Source organism: Phaenicophaeus curvirostris, unplaced genomic scaffold, assembly GCF_032191515.1.
Source record: "Phaenicophaeus curvirostris isolate KB17595 unplaced genomic scaffold, BPBGC_Pcur_1.0 scaffold_471, whole genome shotgun sequence".
Lineage (NCBI taxonomy): Eukaryota > Metazoa > Chordata > Aves > Cuculiformes > Cuculidae > Phaenicophaeus > Phaenicophaeus curvirostris.
The window spans coordinates 1-19907 of record NW_027207049.1 but is presented as its reverse complement, the minus strand read 5'-3'; the positions used below and the strand labels follow the sequence as shown (position 1 = coordinate 19907).

The 19907-nt window shown below is 63.9% G+C and overlaps 2 protein-coding genes across 2 annotated transcripts; one reads left to right on the top strand and one right to left on the bottom strand.

Annotated features, from left to right (window-relative positions):
* Window positions 1–390: 390 nt before the first annotated feature.
* On the bottom strand, window positions 391–3270 carry EXOSC5 (exosome component 5). The gene is made up of 6 exons (XM_069883021.1): window positions 3133–3270; window positions 2828–2941; window positions 2102–2223; window positions 1857–1997; window positions 1656–1745; window positions 391–733 (listed from the first exon to the last, which is right to left on the bottom strand). Exons 1-6 carry the CDS (start codon window positions 3257–3259, stop codon window positions 641–643), a joined length of 687 nt encoding a protein of 228 aa, XP_069739122.1. The 5' UTR covers window positions 3260–3270; the 3' UTR covers window positions 391–640.
* A 1076-nt stretch (window positions 3271–4346) lies between these two features.
* Window positions 4347–19775, top strand: COQ8B (coenzyme Q8B; the record flags this gene model as incomplete). Its single annotated transcript, XM_069883017.1, has 13 exons — window positions 4347–4386; window positions 7369–7486; window positions 7580–7646; window positions 9234–9299; window positions 9401–9505; window positions 11072–11157; window positions 11239–11379; window positions 14609–14690; window positions 14794–14887; window positions 17043–17184; window positions 19318–19425; window positions 19516–19581; window positions 19681–19775. Coding segments are annotated over exons 2-13 (1166 nt in total), but the record flags the coding sequence as incomplete, so codon positions are not given.
* Between the last annotated feature and the right edge of the window lie 132 nt (window positions 19776–19907).

The following is a 19907-nucleotide window of genomic DNA, read 5'->3' as shown; positions in this document are numbered from 1 at the left end:
ATGTCCCTGCCGAGGGCCCCGTGTCCCCCCGTCCCCTCCTGGGGGTCCCCACTGTCCCCCTGATCCCTCCTGGGGGTCCCCAGCGCAGAATGGCTTGTGGGCGCCATCTTGGGAAGGTCACTCAATCAGTCCAATAAGCCGCCATCTTGGGAAGGCCACGCATTCACTCCAATGGGCTGCCATGTTGGGAAGGCCACTCACCCGGATGTGCCGCCATCTTGGGAAGGCCATTCATCCCCTCCAAAGAGCCGCCATCTTGAGAAACCCACCCATTCACTCCAATCAGCTGCCATCTTGGGAAGGTCAGTCACTCCAATGAGCCGCCATCCGGAGAAAACGACATGGATTCACTCCAAGGAGCCACCATCTTGGGAAGGTCACAGGCTCACAGCCACAGGCCACCATTTTTATTGCACCCTCATGGAATGACCCCCCCCAGCTGCCATCTTGGGCGTCCCCCCAGCTGCCATCTTGGGCGTCCCCCCAGCAGGCTCCAGGTCGCAGCTCCCCCCCATGCTCCCCAGGCGTCTGTGGTCGCTTTGGGGTGTCAGGAGGGTCCTGAGATGCGTCAGCAGGGAAGGGGGAGCCTTTACGGAGCCCAGCGGGGGCAGGGAGGGGCAGCCGGGGCTGGGAAGGGGCGTCAGGACTTGGAATATCTGCGCTGGATAGAGTCACGGTAGAACTGGAAGATGGTGTCGGCGGCGCGCTGGGCGGCTGCGAGGCACTGCTGCATCTGCGGGGGCAAAACCGGACCCCTAAACCTCCTCGGAGCCCAACCAGATCCCTCTGGAGACCCTCCCTGCCCTCCAGCCACGGACCTGATCTCTCTGGAGACCCTCCCTGCCCTCCGGCCATGGATCTGATCCCTCTGGAGACCCTCCCTGCCCTCCAACCACAGACCTGATCCCTCTGGAGACCCTCCCTGCCCTCCATCCAGGGATCTGATCCCTCTGGAGACCCTCCCTGCTCTCCAGCCATGGATCCGATCCCTCTGGAGACCCTCCCTGCCCTCCATCCAGGGATCTGATCCCTCTGGAGACCCTCCCTGCCCTCCAGCCATGGATCTGATCTCTCTGGAGACCCTCCCTGCCCTCCATCCAGGGATCTGATCCCTCTGGAGACCCTCCCTGCCCTCCAGCCATGGATCCGATCCCTCTGGAGACCCTCCCTGCTCTCCAGCCATGGATCTGGTCCCTCTGGAGACCCTCCCTGCCCTCCAGCCGTGGATCCAGATCCCTCTGGAGACCCTCCCTGCCCTCCAGCCATGGATCTGGTTCCTCTGGAGACCCTCCCTGCCCTCCAGCCATGGATCCAGATCCCTCTGGAGACCCTCCCTGCCCTCCAGCCATGGATCTGGTTCCTCTGGAGACCCTCCCTGCCCTCCAGCCATGGATCCAGATCCCTCTGGAGACCCTCCCTGCCCTCCATCCATGGATCTGATCCCTCTGGAGACCCTCCCTGCCCTCCAGCCATGGATCTGATCCCTCTGGAGACCCTCCCTGCCCTCCATCCATGGATCTGATCCCTCTGGAGACCCTCCCTGCCCTCCATCCATGGATCTCGTTCTTCTGGAGACCCTCCCTGCCCTCCAGCCGTGGATCCAGATCCCTCTGGAGACCCTCCCTGCCCTCCAGCCATGGATCCAGCCCCCTCACCTCCTCCACGGAGCAGCTGCCCTTGGTGTTCGCCATGAGCAGCTTCCTCTCGGCGCTGTCGATGGCGAAGGTGAGCACGGCGCGGGCTTCCTGCCATGACAAGTTTGGGGGGGGGGGGGGTGTGTTCAAGGTGGGCACGAGGGGTTTTGGGGACCCCCTTTTGGCTTCCTGGGGGGGTGGGGGGCTGGTTGAGGGGTTCACCTGCTCCTGCTGGGCGTCGGGGTCGAGGACGATGGCTCCCGAGGCGTTGAGGGCGCAGGTGACGCCGCAGAAGAGAGAAGAAAGCGGGAGCCCCGCGTCCAGCATCCCCACGCAGGCCGCGTTCAGGCAGCACGAGAGCAGCTTGGGGGGTGGGTGTCAAGGAAAAAGGAGGGGGGGACTCCCCCAAAAACGCAACTAGAAGCCCAGCTCAGGCCCCGGTTGGGCCCCCGAGGTGGGGAGGATACGGAGCCGGCGTCGCTCAGGACCTGCAGGACGAGGGTGACGGCCGTTCGGGGGTGCAGGCCCCCCAAAAGCACGGCCTCGCACGTCTGCCGCAGCAGCTGCTCCCGGCTGCGCTCCAGGACGCCTTGGGGGGGGGGGGGGAAAGATGGGGTTAGGGACCCCCCAGGGGACATGGGGACCCCTAAGGCCCCCCCCCCAGGAAGAGATGTGGGGACGCCGGACCTAAAGACCTCAACTAGGGACACAAGGAGCCCCCCCAGGGACCCTCTTGGGGACTCTCCCAACCCCTCTAGGGACACAGGCAGCCCCCTAGGGACACGGGGACCCCCCCCAGGAGACCCTATTGGGGACCCCAAGCCTGAGACCCCAACTAGGGACATGGGGACCCTCCCCACCTCCCCCCAGGGACACAGGCAGCCCCCTAGGGACATGGGGACCCCCCCCCAGGAGACCCTATGGGGGACCCCAAGCCTGAGACCCCAACTAGGGACATGGGTTCCTAGATCCCCCCCTCAAGGGACACTGGGGACCCTCCTAGTGGAGACCCCCCCCAGAGAAACCCCTTAAAAGCAAGAGGGGGGGGTATCTCAGCTTAGGGACCCCCCCCCCCAGGGACACAGGGACCCCCCCAAGAATAAGGGGAGGGGGGTCTCAGCTTGAGGATCCCCCCAGGGCCCCCCCAGAAAGCAAGAGGAGGGGGTTCTCAGCTTAGGGACCCCCCCCCCCACCTGGCAGCCCCACCTTGGGGCGCAGCAGCACCTCGAGGGCCGCCCGGTCCGGGAGCTCCCGGCTGCTCTTGGCCTCGGCGGGACCGTAGAGACCGGCCAGCACCGAGGTGGAGCCTGGAGGGGAAGGGGTTAACCGGTTAACGGGGAAGGTGGGGAGGGGGGAAACACCGGATAACGGCGGACCCCGTTTAACGAAGGGGGGAAGGGAGGCCGGTTAACGAGGAAGGGGGTGGGGGGGGGAACCGGTTCACAGGAAAGGAGGGGGGGGGATGCCGGTTAAGGGGGGTCCGGAGTGGCCCCCGTACCCTGCAGGAAGGCGGCGGAGCCGTCGGGCCGCGAGAGCAGCCCCTGCTCGCAGGAGAAAGGCCGCAAGCAGCCGCCGCCGCCGCTCGCCGCCATCCTCGCCTCCCCGCCGCTCGCCGCAGCCAACATGGCGGTGCCGCCGCTTCCGGTGAGCCACTTCCGGTGCCGCCGCTTCCGGTGAGCCGCGCCCCCAGCGCGACGCTCAGCCAATCACGGGGTGCGGGCGGGAGCGAGGCCACGCCCCCAGCCCCAAGCAGCCAATCAGACCGCTCCCGTTTCCCGCCCCTCGCGAAGCCCCGCCCCCAGCGCCAGGCTCAGCCAATCAAGAGGCCAGGGCCGGAGGGAGGCCCCGCCCCCAACACCAGGCTCAGCCAATCACGGGGCCAGGAACATCCCCGTTCCACCGTTCTTTTTCATAGAATTATAGAACCCACAAGATCATTGAGTCCAACCATTCTTATCAACTACTGACCCGTGTCCCTCAGCACCTCGTCCAGCTTAAACCCTCCAGGGTTGGGGACTCAACCCCCTCCCTGTTCCAGGGCCCAATGACCCTTTCCGTGAAGAATCTTCTCTTGATGTCCCATCTGAGGCTCCCCTGGTGGAGCTGGAGGCCGTTCCCCCTCGTCCTGTCCCCTGGCCCTCGGGAGAAGAGCCCAGCTCCCTCCTCTCCACAACCTCCTCGCAGGGAGTTGGAGAGAGCAACGAGCTCTCCCCTCGGCCTCCTCTTCTCCAGCTCCCTCAGCCGCTCCTCTTCTTCTCCAGCCCCTTCCCCAGCTCCGGGCTCTTCTCCGGAGGCTCCAGGCCCTCCAGGTTCTCCTCGGGGCCCAGAGCTGCCCCCAGGATTCGAGGTCGGGTCTCCCCAGAGGCCGAGGGAGAAGAACCTCCCTGGGGGCTGCTCCAAGCCAAGATGCCCTTGGCCTTCTTGGCCCCCTGGGCCCCTGCTGGCTCGTGTCCCACCGACCCCCCCAGGTCCTTCTCCTCCAGGGCCCTTTCCAGCCGCTCTTCTCCTCGCCGGGAGCTGCCCGGGGTCGTTGTGTCCCCAGGTCCCGGGTGACCCTCCCCCCGGGGCTCTCGGCCCGTGGATCCGGCCTGTTCTCCGGGTCCTCCAGCCAACCGGTTGCTAGGAGACCAGAAGCTCGTTGCTAGGAGACCAGAAGCGCGCGCTTGGGAACCGGAAGTCCCCCCCTTCGGGAGCCGGAAGCGTGGCCCCTCCCCTATGGAAACCGGAAGTGAGGCGTAGAACGGAGCTGCGGGTAGTCGAGGGGTTCTGGGGTGGGGATTGGGGAGCCCTAGGGGGGCTGGGGGTGGGAGTTGAGGGTCTCGAGGGGCTCTGGGGTGGGATTTGGGGGTCTCAGTGGGTTGGGATGGGGTTGTATGGGGATTTTGGGGGTCTCAGGGGTCTCTTGGGAGGGATTTGGGGGTCCTAGGGGGCTGGGGCTGGGATCTTATGGGGAACTGGGGGGTCGCAGGGGGGAGTTGGGGGCCTTGAGGGATTTCAGGGGGGGATTTGGGGGTCCCAGGGTGGCTGGGAAGGGGTCTTATGGGGGATTTGGGGGTCTCCCTGGACTCTGGGGTGGGTTTTGGGTGTCTTGGGGGACTCTGGGATGGGAGTTAGGGGTCCCGGGGGGCTGAGAAGGGGATCTTAGGGGGGATTTGGGGGCCGCAGGGGGGAGTTGGGGATCCCAGGGAGCTGGGAAGGGGCTCTTAAGGGGATTTGGGGGTGGCAGGGGGGATTTGGGGGTCTTGAGGGATTTGGGATGGAATCTTATAGGGGGCTTGGGGGTCTCGATGGACTCTGGGATGGGATTTGGGTGTCTTGGGGGACTCTAGGGGGGATTTGGGGGTCCCAGAGGGCTGGGAAGGGGATCTTAGGAGGGATTTGGGGGTCCCAGGGGGTTGGGAAGGGGATCTTAGGAGGGTTTTGGGGGTCACAGGGTGCTGGGAAGGGGATCTCAGGGGGGATTTGGGGGTCTCGGGGGGGCTTTGGGGGTCCTAGGGGGCTGGGAAGGGGATCTTAGGGGGGATTTGGGAATCTTAGGGGGGATTTGGGGGTCTCAGGGGGGCTTTGGGGGTCCTAGGGGGCTGGGAAGGGGATCTTAGGAGGGATTTGGGGGTCCCAGGGGGTTGGGAAGGGGATCTTAGGAGGGTTTTGGGGGTCACAGGGTGCTGGGAAGGGGATCTCAGGGGGGATTTGGGGGTCTCGGGGGGGCTTTGTGGGTCCTAGGGGGTAGGGAAGGGGATCTTAGGGGGGCTTTGGGGGTCTCAGGGGGGCTTTGGGGGTCCTAGGGGGTAGGGAAGGGGATCTCGGGGGGGCTTTGGGGGTCTCAGGGGGGCTTTGGGGGTCCTAGGGGGTTGTGAAGGGGATCTTAGGGGGGATTTGGGGGCTGCAGGGGGGAGTTGGGGATCCCAGGGAGCTGGGAAGGGGCTCTTAGGGGGGATTTGGGGGTGGCAGGGGGGATTTGGGGGTCTTGAGGGATTTGGGATGGAATCTTATAGGGGGCTTGGGGGTCTCAATGGACTCTGGGATGGGATTTGGGTGTCTTGGGGGACTCTAGGGGGGGATTTGGGGGTCCCAGAGGGCTGGGAAGGGGATCTTAGGAGGGATTTGGGGGTCCCAGGGGGTTGGGAAGGGGATCTTAGGAGGGTTTTGGGGGTCACAGGGTGCTGGGAAGGGGATCTCAGGGGGGATTTGGGGGTCTCGGGGGGGCTTTGGGGGTCCTAGGGGGTTGTGAAGGGGGTCTCAGGGGGGCTTTGGGGGTCTCAGGGGGGCTTTGGGGGTCCTAGGGGGCTGGGAAAGGGATCTCAGGGGGGATTTGGGGGTCTCAGGGGGGCTTTGGGGGTCCTAGGGGGTTGTGAAGGGGATCTTAGGGGGGATTTGGGGGTGGCAGGGGGGATTTGGGGGTCTTGAGGGATCTGGGATGGAATCTTATAGGGGGCTTGGGGGTCTCGATGGACTCTGGGATGGGATTTGGGTGTCTTGGGGGACTCTAGGGGGGGAGTTGGGGGTCACAGGGGGCTGGGAAGGGGATCTTAGGAGGGATTTGGGGGTCCCAGGGAGCTGGGAAGGGGATCTTAGGAGGGTTTTGGGGGTCACAGGGTGCTGGGAAGGGGATCTTAGGGGGGCTTTGGGGGTCTCAGGGGGGCTTTGGGGGTCCTAGGGGGTAGGGAAGGGGATCTTAGGGGGGCTTTGGGGGTCTCAGGGGAGCTTTGGGGGTCCTAGGGGGCTGGGAAGGGGATCTTAGGGGGGATTTGGGGATCTTAGGGGGGATTTGGGGGTCTCAGGGGGGCTTTGGGGGTCCTAGGGGGCTGGGAAGGGGATCTTAGGAGGGATTTGGGGGTCCCAGGGGGTTGGGAAGGGGATTTTAGGAGGGTTTTGGGGGTCACAGGGTGCTGGGAAGGGGATCTCAGGGGGGATTTGGGGGTCTCAGGGGGGCTTTGGGGGTCCTAGGGGGTTGTGAAGGGGGTCTCAGGGGGGCTTTGGGGGTCTCAGGGGGGCTTTGGGGGTCTCAGGGGGGCTGTGGGGGTCCTAGGGGGCTGGGAAAGGGATCTCAGGGGGGATTTGGGGGTCTCAGGGGGGATTTGGGGGTCTCAGGGGGGCTTTGGGGGTCCTAGGGGGTTGTGAAGGGAATCTTAGGGGGGATTTGGGGGTGGCAGGGGGGATTTGGGGGTCTTGAGGGATCTGGGATGGAATCTTATAGGGGGCTTGGGAGGTCTCGATGGACTCTGGGATGGGATTTGGGTGTCTTGGGGGACTCTAGGGGGGGATTTGGGGGTCCCAGGGGGCTGGGAAGGGGATCTTAGGAGGGATTTGGGGGTCCCAGGGAGCTGGGAAGGGGATCTTAGGAGGGTTTTGGGGGTCACAGGGTGCTGGGAAGGGGATCTTAGGGGGGATTTGGGGGTCTCAGGGGGGCTTTGGGGGTCCTAGGGGGTTGGGAAGGGGATCTTAGGGGGGATTTGGGGGTCTCAGAGGGGCTTTGGGGGTCCTAGGGGGCTGGGAAGGGGATCTTAGGGGGGATTTGAGGATCTTAGGGGGGCTTTGGGGGTCTCAGGGGGGCTTTGGGGTCCTAGGGGGTAGGGAAGGGGATCTTAGGGGGGCTTTGGGGGTCTCAGGGGGGCTTTGGGGGTCCTAGGGGGCTGGGAAGGGGATCTCAGGGGGGATTTGGGAATCTTAGGGGGGCTTTGGGGGTCTCAGGGGCTGTGGGTCCCAGCCCCGGGTGCCCTTTGCGTCCCCCCAGCCCCATGGCGGCCCCGATGCGGACCCTCCACGGCACCGGGGCCCTGCGGGGCCTCTCTCCCGAGGAAGCCAAGAGGGCGAGGGAGTCGCGGGGCCGCCCCGAGCCCCCCCGGCAGCGGGTGAGTACGGGGAGCGGGGGGAACCGGGGCTGCCATCCCCCCCGCCCCAGACCCTAAATCGGGGTACGGCCCCCCCCGCCCCTTTTTGTGCAGCTCGGCGAGAGAGCCCGGGAGCGGAGGGTGCCCGTGTCCCGGCTGGGGCGGCTCGCGAGCTTCGGAGGTACCGGGGGGGGGGGACTTGGGGGGCAGGGAGGGGGGGAAATGGGGACTTGGGGGTCAGGGGGGGGGCTTGGGGGCGTGGAAGGGGGATTTAGGGGGCACAGAGTGGGGGAAATGGGGACTTGGGGGTCAGGGGGGGGGCTTGGGGGCGTGGAAGGGGGATTTAGGGGGCACAGAGTGGGGGGAATGGGGGTTTGGGGGGCATGGGAGGGGTTTGGGGGGCACGGCGGGGGATATGGGGGGACTTGGGGGGCAGGGAGTGGGGGGAAATGGGGATTTGGGGACGTGGGAGGGGAATTTGGGGGGCACAGAGTGGGGGGAATGGGGACCTGGGGGGCACAGAGTGTGGGAAATGGGGACTTGGGGGGCACGGAGAGGGGGGAATGGGGATTTGGGGGGCACGGAGTGTGGGAAATGGGGACTTGGGGGGCACGGAGGGGGGTAAATAGAGACTTGGGGGTACAGAGAGGGGGTCTTGGGGGGCAGGGAGGGGGGGAAATGGGGACTTGGGGGCACGGAAGGGGGATTTGGGGGGCACAGAGTGTGGGAAGCGGGGGCTTGGGGGGCACAGGGGGGACTGGGGGGGCAGGGAGAGGGGAAAATGGGAACTTGGGGATGTGGGAGGGGGATTTGGGGGGCACAGAGTGTGGGAAACGAGGACTTGGGGGTACAGAGAGGGGGTCTTGGGGGGCAGGGAGGGGGGGAAATGGGGCTTGGGGGCACGGAAGGGGGATTTGGGGGGCACAGAGTGTGGGAAACGGGGGCTTGGGGGGCACAGGGGGGACTGGGGGGGCAGGGAGGAGGGAAATGGGGACTTGGGGGCACGGAAGGGGGATTTGGGGGGCACAGAGTGTGGGAAGCGGGGGCTTGGGGGTACAGAGAGGGGGTCTTGGGGGGCAGGGAGGGGGGGAAATGGGGACTTGGGGACGTGGGAGGGGGATTTGGGGGGCACAGAGTGGGGGGAATGGGGACTTGGGGGGCACGAGGGGGGACTTGGGGGGCAGGAAGGGGGGAAATGGGGACTTGGGGACGTGGGAGGGGGATTTGGGGGGCACAGAGTGTGGGAAACGAGGACTTGGGGGTACAGAGAGGGGGTCTTGGGGGGCAGGGAGGGGGGGAAATGGGGACTTGGGGACGTGGGAGGGGGATTTGGGGGGCACAGAGTGGGGGGAATGGGGACTTGGGGGGCACGAGGGGGGACTTGGGGGGCAGGAAGGGGGGAAATGGGGACTTGGGGACGTGGGAGGGGGATTTGGGGGGCACAGAGTGTGGGAAACGGGGGCTTGGGGGGCTTGGGGGGGCACGGAGGGGGATATGGGGGGACTTGGGGGGCACGGTGGGGGACCTGGGGGGCAGGGAGGGGGGGAAAGGGGGACTTGGGGACGTGGGAGGGGGATTTGGGGGGCACAGAGTGGGGACTGGGGGACACAGAAGGGGGTAAATAGGGAGTTGGGGGGCACGGAGGGGGGCAAATAGGGATTTGGGGGGCACACAAGGGCCACTTGGGGGGCACGGAGGGGGAAATGGGGACTTGGGGGGCACAGGTGGGTTTTGGGGTCCCTCTAACTGTGCTCCCCCTGCCCCCCAGGCCTGGCCGTGGGTCTCGGGGCGGGGGCCCTGGTGAGGGCGGCGCAGGCTCGGCTCAGCGGGGAGGGTGAGTATTTGGGGGGGGGGGCTGTTGGGAAGCGTTCTGGGGGTCCTGCCCCCCGTTTTGGGGGTTCACCTGCTCTCTCTGCCTTTTTTCCCCCCCCCCAGATCCAAGCCCCCTCCTCTCAGAAGCCAACGCGGAGCGGCTGGTAGCCACGCTGTGCCGGGTGCGGGGGGCCGCCCTCAAAGTGGGGCAGATGCTCAGCATCCAAGGTGGGGGCACCCCCAAACCCAGGGAACACCCCCCAAAAAAAAGCCCTCCCCAGGGCAGAGAGTAGGTGGTGGTGGCGGAGATATGGGGGTCCCAGTGGGGCTGAGGGTGGAATTGGGGGTCCCAGAGGGGTTGGGAAGGGATTTGAGGGAGGATTTGGGGGGCTTGGAGGGGATTTGGGGGTCCCAGTGGGGCTGAGGGTGGAATTGGGGGTCCCAGAGGGGTTGGGAAGGGATTTGAGGGAGGATTTGGGGGGCTTGGAGGGGATTTGGGGGTCCCAGTGGGGCTGAGGGTGGAATTGGGGGTCCCAGAGGGGTTGGAAAGGGATTTGAGGGAGGATTTGGGGGGCTTGGAGGGGATTTGGGGGTCCCAGTGGGGCTGGAGGGGTGGAATTGGGGGTCCCAGAGGGGTTGGGTGGGGATTTGAGGGAGGATTTGGGGGTCCCAGAAGGGTTGGGAGAGGATTTGAGGGAGGATTTCGAGGTCCCAGTGGGGATGGGGGTGGAATTTGGGGTCCCAGAGGGGTTGGGAAAGGTTTTGAGGGAGGATTTGGGGGTCTCAGTGGGGCTGAGGAGGGGCGTGGGGTTCCTAGAGGGGTTGGGAAGGGATTTGAGGGAGGATTTGGGGAGCGTGGAGGGGATTTGGGGGTCGTAGAGGGGTTGGGAAGGGATTTGAGGGAGGATTTGGGGGTCCCAGTGGGGCTGGGGGCGGAATTGGGGGTCCCAGAGGGGTTGGGAGAGGATTTGAGGGAGGATTTGGGGGTCCCAGTGGGGCTGGGGGCGGAATTGGGGGTCCCAGAGGGGTTGGGAAGGTATTTGAGGGAGGATTTGGGGGTCTCAGTGGGGTTGGGGGGGGCTTGGGGGTCGTAGAGGGGTTGGGAGAGGATTTGAGGGAGGATTTGGGGGGCTTTTGGGGTTCCAGGGGAGGATTTTGGGGTTCCAGGGAGGGATTTTGAGGTTCCAGGGGGGATTCCAGAGGGGGATTTTGGGGTTCAGGGGGTATTTTGGGATTCTGTGGGTTGATTTTGGGATCCCAGGACGGGATTTTGGGGTTCCGGGGGGCATTTGGGGATCCCAGGGGAGAAATTTGGGGTTCAGGGGGGGGATTTTGGGATTCTTGGGGGTATTTTGGGGCTCCGGGGGGAGGGATTTTGGGGTTCCAATGGGAGGGATTTTGTGGTTCCAATGGGGGGGATTTTGGGGTTCCAAGGGGGGGATTTTGGGGTTCCGGGGGGAATTTTGGGGTTCCAGGGGAGGATTTTGGGGTTCTGGGGGGGGATTTTGGGGTTCCAAGGGGAGGATTTTGAGGTTCCAGGGGGAATTTTGGGATTCCAGGGAGGGATTTTGGGGTTCCAGGGAAGGATTTTGGGGTTCTGGGGTGGGGAATTGGGATTCGGGGGGGGGACACACACACTTTGGGGTTCCGGGGAGGGATTTTGGGGTTTCAGGGAGAGATTTTGGGGTTCCAAGGGGGGGATTTTGAGGTTCCAGGGGGAAATTTTGGGATGCCAGGGAGGGATTTTGGGGTTCCAGGGGAGGATTTTGGGGTCCCACCTCTCCCCCCCCCCAGATTCCAGCCTGCTGACCCCGCAGCTCCAGGGGATCCTCGAGCGCGTCCGGCACGGAGCCGACTTCATGCCGCGCTGGCAGAGCACCGTGAGTTTAAGGGGTATGGGGGGGGGGGGGGTGTCACCCCGATTTTGGGGGGCTGCTGACCCCCCCGCCCCGATCCCGCAGCGTGTCCTGGTGGAGGAGCTGGGCTCCTCCTGGAGGGAGAAACTGGCTGAGTTCGAGGAGATCCCCTTCGCTGCCGCCTCCATCGGGCAGGTCCATCGCGGGGTGCTCCGCGACGGCACCGCCGTGGCCCTCAAGATCCAGGTCGGCGCCGGGAACGGGGGGCGTTTTGGGGTGCAGAGCGGGGAATTGGGGGGGTCTCGGGATTCTAGGGTGGGATTTGGGGGTCTAGAGGGAATCTAGGGTGGGATTTGGGGCTCTCAGGGGACTCTGGGATGGGATTTGAGGGGGGATTTGGGGGTCTTTAGGGACTCTGGGGTGGGATTTAGGTGTCTAGAGGGAATCTAGGGTGGGATTTGGGGCTCTCAGGGGACTCTGGGATGGGATTTGGGGGTCTTTAGGGACTCTGGGGTGGGATTTGGGGGTCTCGAGGAGCTCTGGGATGGGATCTTGGGGTCCAAGGAGACTCTAGGATGGGATTTGGGGCTCTCAGGGGGCTGAGGGTGGGATTTGAGAGGGATCTGGGGGTCTGGAGGGAGCTCTGGGGTGGGATTTGGGGGTCTTGAGGAGCTCTGGGGTGGGATTTAGGGGTCTTTAGGGACTCTAGGATGGGATTTGGGGGTATCAGGGGGCTGAGGATGGGATTTGAGGGGGGATTTGGGGGTCTGGAGGGACTCTGGGGTGGCATTTGGGGGTCTCCAGGGACTCTGGGATGGGATTTGGGGGTCTTTAGGGACTCTGGGGTGGGATTTGGGGGTCTCGAGGAGCTCTGGGATGGGATCTTGGGGTCCAAGGAGACTCTAGGATGGGATTTGGGGCTTTCAGGGGGCTGAGGGTGGGATTTGAGGGGGATTTGGGGGTCTGGAGGGACTCTGGGGTGGGATTTGGGGGTCTAGAGGGAATCTAGGGTGGGATTTGGGGTTCTCAGGGGACTCTGGGGTGGGATTTGGGGGTCAAGAGGGACTCTGGGGTGGGATTTGGGGCTCTCAGGGGACTCTGGGATGGGATTTGGGGGTCAAGAGGGACTCTAGGATGGGATTTGGGGGTATCGGGGCTGAGGATGGGATTTGAGGGGGGACTTGGGGGTCTAGAGGGACTCTGGGGTGGGATTTGGGGGTCTTGAGGGGCTCTGGGATGGGATCTTGGGGTCCAAGGAGACTTTAGGATGGGATTTGGGGCTCTCAGGGGGCTGAGGATGGGATGGGAGAGGGATTTGGGGGTCTCGAGGGACTCTGGGGTGGGATTTGGGGGTCTCGAGGGGCTCTGGGATGGGATCTTGGGGTCCAAGGAGACTTTAGGATGGGATTTGGGGCTCTCAGGGGGCTGAGGATGGGATTTGAGGGGGATTTGGGGGTCTCAAGGGACTCTGGGGTGGGATTTGGGGGTCTCGAGGGGCTCTGGGATGGGATTTGGGGGTATCGGGGCTGAGGATGGGATTTGAGGGGGGATTTGGGGGTCTCGAGGGACTCTGGGGTGGGATTTGGGGGTCTCGAGGAGCTCTGGGATGGGATCTTGGGGTTCAAGGAGACTCTAGGATGGGATTTGGGGCTCTCAGGGGGCTGAGGATGGGATGGGAGAGGGATTTGGGGGTCTGGAGGGACTCTGGGGTGGGGTTTGGGGGTCTCGAGGGGCTCTGGGATGGGATCTTGGGGTCCAAGGAGACTTTAGGATGGGATTTGGGGCTCTCAGGGGGCTGAGGATGGAATTTGAGGGGGGATTTAGGGGTCTCGAGGGACTCTGGGGTGGGATTTGGGGGTCTCGAGGGGCTCTGGGATGGGATCTTGGGGTCCAAGGAGACTTTAGGATGGGATTTGGGGCTCTCAGGGGGCTGAGGATGGAATTTGAGGGGGGATTTAGGGGTCTCGAGGGACTCCAGGGTGGGATTTGGGGGTCTCGAGGAGCTCTGGGATGGGATGTGGGGGTCTAGAGGGAATCTAGGGTGGGATTTGGGGTTCTCAGGGGACTCTGGGATGGGATTTGGGGGTCTCAAGGGACTCTGGGGTGGGATTTGGGGGTCTCAAGGAGCTCTGGGATGGAATTTGGGGGTCTTTAGGGACTCTAGGGTGGGATTTGGGGCTCTCAAGGGGCTGAGGGTGGGATGGGAGGGGGGATTTGGGGGTCTCAAGGGACTCTGGGGTGGGATTTGGGGGTCTTGAGGAGCTCTGGGGTGGGATTTAGGGGTCTTTAGGGACTCTAGGATGGGATTTGGGGGTATCAGGGGGCTGAGGATGGGATTTGAGGGGGGATTTGGGGGTCTGGAGGGACTCTGGGGTGGGATTTGGGGGTCTCGAGGAGCTCTGGGATGGGATCTTGGGGTCCAAGGAGACTCTAGGATGGGATTTGGGGCTCTCAGGGGGCTGAGGATGGGATGGGAGGGGGGATTTGGGGGTCTCAAGTGACTCTGGGGTGGGATTTGGGGGTCTTGAGGAGCTCTGAGATGGGATCTTGGGGTCCAAGGAGACTCTAGGATGGGATTTGGGGCTCTCAAGGGGCTGAGGATGGGATTTGAGGGGGATTTGGGGGTCTCAAGGGACTCTGGGGTGGGATTTAGGGGTCTAGAGGGAATCTAGGGTGGGATTTGGGACTCTCAGAGGACTCTGGGATGGGATTTGGGGGTCAAAAGGGATTCTAGAATGGGGTTTGGGGGTGTCAGGGGGCTGAGGATGGGATTTGAGGGGGGATTTGGGGATCTCGAGGGACTCTGGGGTGGGATTTGGGGGTCTCGAGGAGCTCTGGGATGGGATCTTGGGGTCCAAGGAGACTCTAGGATGGGATTTGGGGGTGTCAGGGGGCTGAGGATGGAATTTGAGGGGGGATTTGGGGGTCTCAAGGGACTCTGGGGTGGGATTTAGGAGTCTCGAGGAGCTCTGGGATGAGATCTTGGGGTCCAAGGAGACTCTAGGATGGGATTTGGGGCTCTCAGGGGGCTGAGGGTGGGATTTGAGGGGGATTTGGGGGTCTCGAGGGACTCTGGGGTGGGATTTGGGGGTCTCAAGGAAATCTAGGGTGGGATTTGGGGGTCTTGAGGGGCTCTGGGATGGGATTTGTGGGTCTGGAGGGAATCCAGGGGGGGGATTGGGCGTCCCGGGGGATGGGAAAGGGAATTTGAGGGGGGGTTTGGGGGTCTCCAAGGACTCTGGGATGGGATTTGGGGGTCCCAGGGAACTTTAGGGTGGGATTTGAGGGTCCCAGGGAGCTTGGAAGGGGATTTTAGGTGGGACTTGTGGGTCTTGAGGGACTCTGGGATGGGATTTGGGGCTCCCAGGAGACTCTAGGGTGGGATTTGGGGGTGCTGGGAGGTTTGGGGGGGGGGTGCTTTGGGGGTGCTGGGGATTTGGGGGTGCCCCCCATTCTCCTCTCCCACCCCCCCCAGTACCCCGGCATCGCCCGGAGCATCCGCAGCGACATCGCCAACGTCCTGGCTCTGCTCAAGCTGAGCTCGGCGCTGCCCGAGGGTGAGCTGCCCCCCCCAAAAATGAGGCAAGGAAGCACCCCAAAATCCTTCAGGGGGGCTCCCCAAATGCCCCCTGACCCCCCACTTTTTTCTTTTTCCCCCAGGGCTGTTTGCAGAGCAGGCGCTGGAGGTTCTGCAGGCGGAGCTGGAGTGGGAATGCGACTATCGGCGCGAGGCTGAGTGCACCAGCGCCTTCCGGTGAGGATTTGGGGGTCCCCGGGGGGGATTTGGGGGTCCCTGGGGGGTTGAGGTGGGATTTACGGACCTGGGGTGGGGGCTGGTGGAGGATTTGGGGTTCCCAAGGGGATGAGTTTGGAGTTGGAGTGAGATTTGAGAGTCTCGGAGGGGGGATTTGGGGGTCCCAGAGGGGCTGTGGTGGGATTTTGGGGGTCCCCGGGGGGGATTTGGGGGTCTCAGAGGGGTTGGGGTGGGATTTATGGGTCTGGGGTGGGGGCTGGAGGAGGATTTGGGGTTCGCAAGGGGATGACTTTGGAGTTGGGGTGAGATTTGAGGGTCTCGGAGGGGGGATTTGGGGGTCCCAGAGGGGCTGTGGTGGGATTTTGGGGGTCCCCGGGGGGGGTTTGGGGTCCCTGGGGGTATTGAGGTGGGATTTACAGGTCTAGGGTGGGGGCTGGAGAAGGATTTGGGCTTCCCAAGGGGATGAGTTTGGAGTTGGGGTGAGATTTGAGGGTCTCGGAGGGGGATTTGGGGGTCCCAGAGGGGCTGTGGTGGGATTTTGGGGGTCCCCGGGGGGGATTTGGGGGTCTCAGAGGGGTTGGGGTGGGATTTATGGGTCTGGGGTGGGGGCTGGAGGAGGATTTGGGGTTCGCAAGGGGATGACTTTGGAGTTGGGGTGAGATTTGAGGGTCTTGGAGGGGGGATTTGGGGGTCCCAGAGGGGCTGTGGTGGGATTTTGGGGGTCCCCGGGGGGGATTTGGGGGTCTCAGAGGGGTTGGGGTGGGATTTATGGGTCTGGGGTGGGGGCTGGAGGAGGATTTGGGGTTCGCAAGGGGATGACTTTGGAGTTGGGGTGAGATTTGAGGGTCTTGGAGGGGGGATTTGGGGGTCCCAGAGGGGCTGTGGTGGGATTTTGGGGGTCCCCGGGGGGGTTTTGGGGGTCCCTGGGGGGTTGAGGTGGGATTTACGGGTCTGGGGTGGGGGCTGGTGGAGGTTTTGGGGTTCCCAAGGGGATGAGTTTGGAGTTGGAGTGAGATTTGAGAGTCTCGGAGGGGGGATTTGGGGGTCCCAGAGGGGCTGTGGTGGGATTTTGGGGGTCCCCGGGGGGGATTTGGGGGTCTCAGAGGGGTTGGGGTGGGATTTATGGGTCTGGGGTGGGGGCTGGCGGAGGATTTGGGGTTCCCAAGGGGATGAGTTTGGAGTTGGGGTGGGATTTGAGGGTCTTGGAGGGGGATTTGGGGGTCCCAGAGGGGCTGTGGTGGGATTTTGGGGGTCCCCGGGGGGGGTTTGGGGTCCCTGGGGGTATTGAGGTGGGATTTACGGGTCTAGGGTGGGGGCTGGAGAAGGATTTGGGGTTCCCAAGGGGATGAGTTTGGAGTTGGGGTGAGATTTGAGGGTCTCGGAGGGGGATTTGGGGGTCCCAGAGGGGCTGTGGTGGGATTTTGGGGGTCCCCGGGGGGGATTTGGGGGTCTCAGAGGGGTTGGGGTGGGATTTACGGACCTAGGGTGGGGGCTGGAGAAGGATTTGGGGTTCCCAAGGGGATGAGTTTGGAGTTGGGGTGAGATTTGAGGGTCTTGGAGGGGGATTTGGGGATCCCAGAGGGGCTGTGGTGGGATTTTGGGGGTCCCCGGGGGGGATTTGGGGGTCTCAGAGGGGTTGGGGTGGGATTTATGGGTCTGGGGTGGGGGCTGGAGGAGGATTTGGGGTTCCCAAGGGGATGAGTTTGGAGTTGGGGTGAGATTTGAGGGTCACGGGGGGGGATTTGGGGGTCCCAAGTGGGGGATATGGGGGTCCCAGAGGGGCTGTGGTGGGATTTGGGGGGGCTGGAAGGGGATTTGGGGGTCCCAGAGAGGCAGGTTTGGAGTTGGGGTGAGATTTGAGGGTCTCGGAGGGGGGATTTGGGGGTCCCAGGGGAGCTGAAGGGGGGAATTGGGGGTCCCAGGGTGGGATTTGGGGGTCCCAGGGAAGCTGGGGGAGGGATTTGGGGCTCTCAGAGGGGCTGGGGGGGGCAAGTTGTGGGGGGCTGGAGGGGGATTTGGGGGTCGCAGAGGGGCTGGGGGGGGATTTGGGGGTTCAGGGGGTGTTTAGGGGGTCCCTGGGTGGGTTTGGGGGGGCTCTGAGGGTTTGGGGGTGCTGTGGGGAGAGCTGCTGAGTCCACCCCCCCCTCCCTTCCAGGCAGCTGCTGGGGGGGGACCCGTTTTTTGGGGTGCCCCGCGTGGTCCCCGAGCTCTCGGCCACCCGCGTCCTCGCCACCGAGTTGGGGTGCGGGGTCCCCCTCGATCGCTGCCGCCACCTCCCCCAGCGCCTGCGCGACCAGGTCAGAGCCCCCCCCCCAAAAAAACTTGGGGGTAGGGGGGAACCCCCAAATCCCTCTGCACCCACACAGCCCCCCCCAAATCCCTCTGCACCCCCAAATCACCCCCACGGCCCCCTCGAGTTCCTGTGTACCCCCATGACCCCCCCAAAATCCTGGACCCCCCCTAGTCTCCCATAATCCGCCCCCCCCAACCCTCTCTCACCCCCATTTTTTTTCCCCTTCCCCCCCCCCAAATTCCCCCTGGACCCCCCCAAACCCCCCTCACCCCCATTTTTTCTCCCCTTGCTGCCCCCAGCCCCCCATATTTCCTCCCCAAACCTCTCCTGGACCCCCCCAGACCCCAATAATCCCTCCAGACCCCCCCAAATCCCTCCTGGACCCCCCCAGACCCCAATAATCCTTCCAGGCCCCCAAAAAACTCCTCCTGGACCCCCCCAGACCCCCATATTCCCCCCCCAACCCCTCCTGGACCCCCCCAGACCCCAATAATCCTTCCAGACCCCCCCAAAAACTCCTCCTGGACCCCCCCAGACACCTATATTCCCCCTTCAACCCCTCCTGGACCTCCCCAGACCCCAATAATCCCTCCAGACCCCCCCAAACCCTTCCTGGACACCCCCAGCCCCCCATATTTCCCCCCTCAAACCCCTCCTGGACCCCCTCAGACCCCAATAATTCCTTCAGACCCCCCCAAAAACACCTCCTGGACCCCCCCAGACACCCATATTCCCCCCCAAACCCCTCCTGGATTCCTCCAGACCCCCCCCAAACCCCTCCTGGACCCTCCCAGACCCCAATAATTCCTCCAGACCCCCCCAAAAACTCTTCCTGGACCCCCCCAGACACCTATATTCCCCCCTCAACCCCTCCTGGACCCCCCCAGACCCCAATAATCCCTCCAGACCCCCCCAAAAACTCCTCCTGGACCCCCCCAGCCCCCCATATTTCCCCCCTCAAACCCCTCCTGGACCCCCTCAGACCCCAATAATTCCTTCAGACCCCCCCAAAAACACCTCCTGGACCCCCCCAGACACCCATATTCCCCCCCAAACCCCTCCTGGATTCCTCCAGACCCCCCCCAAACCCCTCCTGGACCCTCCCAGACCCCAATAATCCTTCCAGACCCCCCCAAAAACTCCTCCTGGACCCCCCCAGACACCTATATTCCCCCTTCAACCCCTCCTGGACCCCCCCAGACCCCAATAATCCCTCCAGACCCCCCCAAACCCTTCCTGGACACCCCCAGCCCCCCATATTTCCCCCCTCAAACCCCTCCTGGACCCCCCCAGACCCCAATAATCCCTCCAGACCCCCCAAACCCTTCCTGGACACCCCCAGCCCCCCATATTTCGCCCCTCAAACCCCTCCTGGACCCCCTCAGACCCCAATAATTCCTTCAGACCCCCCCAAAACCATCTCCTGGACCCCCCCAGACACCCATATTCCCCCCCAAACCCCTCCTGGATTCCTCCAGACCCCCCCAAACCCCTCCTGGACCCTCCCAGACCCCAATAATTCCTCCAGACCCCCCCAAAAACTCTTCCTGGACCCCCCCAGACACCTATATTCCCCCCTCAACCCCTCCTGGACCCCCCCAGACCCCAATAATCCCTCCAGACCCCCCCAAACCCCTCCTGGACCCCCCCCCAGCCCCCCATATTTCCCCCCCAAACCCCTCCTGGACCCCCCCAGACCCCAATAATCCCTCCAGGCCCCCCCAAAAACTCCTCCTGGACCCCCCCAGACCCCCATATTCCCCCCCCAACCCCTCCTGGACCCCCCCAGCCCCCCATATTTCCCCCCCCAGACCCCTCCTGTACCCCCCCAGACCCCAATAATCCCTCCAGACCCCCCCAAACCCCTCCTGGACACCCCCCAGACCCCCATATTCCCCTCCCAAACCCCTCCTGGACCCCCCCCAGCCCCCAATAATCCCTCCAGACCCCCCCCAAACCCCTCCTGGACCCCCCCCAGCCCCCTTTCTCCCCCCTCAGCCCCCCCGTATCCCTCCCCCAGACCCCTCCTTCACCCCCCTCAGCCCCCCATAATCCTTCCCAGACCCCTCCAGCCCCGAGATTCCCCCCCAGCCCCCCAATATTCCCCCCCTCACCCCTTTTTTTCACCCCCCCCCAGCTCTGCACCCACCTCCTGCGCCTGTGCCTGCGCGAGCTCTTCGAGTTCCGCTTCATGCAAACCGACCCCAACTGGGCTAATTTCCTCTACGACGCCCGAAGCCACCGCGTGAGCCCCCCCGGGACCCCCCCCCCGAACCCCAAAATCCCCTTTTAGACCAAAAATTCCACCCCCCCTTTTTTTTTTAATTTTTTCTAGGTGACCCTGCTAGATTTCGGGGCGAGTCGCTCCTTTGATAAAGAATTCACGGATCATTATATTGAGGTAATGAGGGGGGGGGCAAAAAGGGGGGGGGGCTTCTCTTTTTTTTTGGGCCCCCCCCCCCCCCAGATTCTGTGTTGTTGCCCCCCCCCCCAAAAAAAGATGCTCCGGGCTGCGGCCGAGCGGGATCGGGATAAAGTGCTGCAGAAATGCCGGGACCTCAAGTTCCTAACGGGCTACGAGAGTGAGGTGGGGGGGTCTGGGGGGGTCCTGGGGGGGAAAATTGGGGTGTAAATGGGTCTGGGGGGGCTACGAGAGTGAGGTGGGGGGGGTTCAGGGGGTTCTGGGGGGGAATTGGGGTGTAAATGGGTCTGGGGGGCTATGAGAGT

Coding starts and splice junctions, on each gene's coding strand:
- EXOSC5 (XM_069883021.1), bottom strand. CDS start 3,259: ATGTTGGCTGCGGCGAGCGGCGGGGAGGCGAGGATGGCGGCGAGCGGC. Junction 2,942..3,132: donor CTCCGCCGCCTTCCTGCAGG/GTACGGGGGCCA, acceptor CTTCCCCTCCAG/GCTCCACCTCGGTGCTGGCC. Junction 734..1,655: donor GCAGCTGCTCCGTGGAGGAG/GTGAGGGGGCTG, acceptor TTGCCCCCGCAG/ATGCAGCAGTGCCTCGCAGC.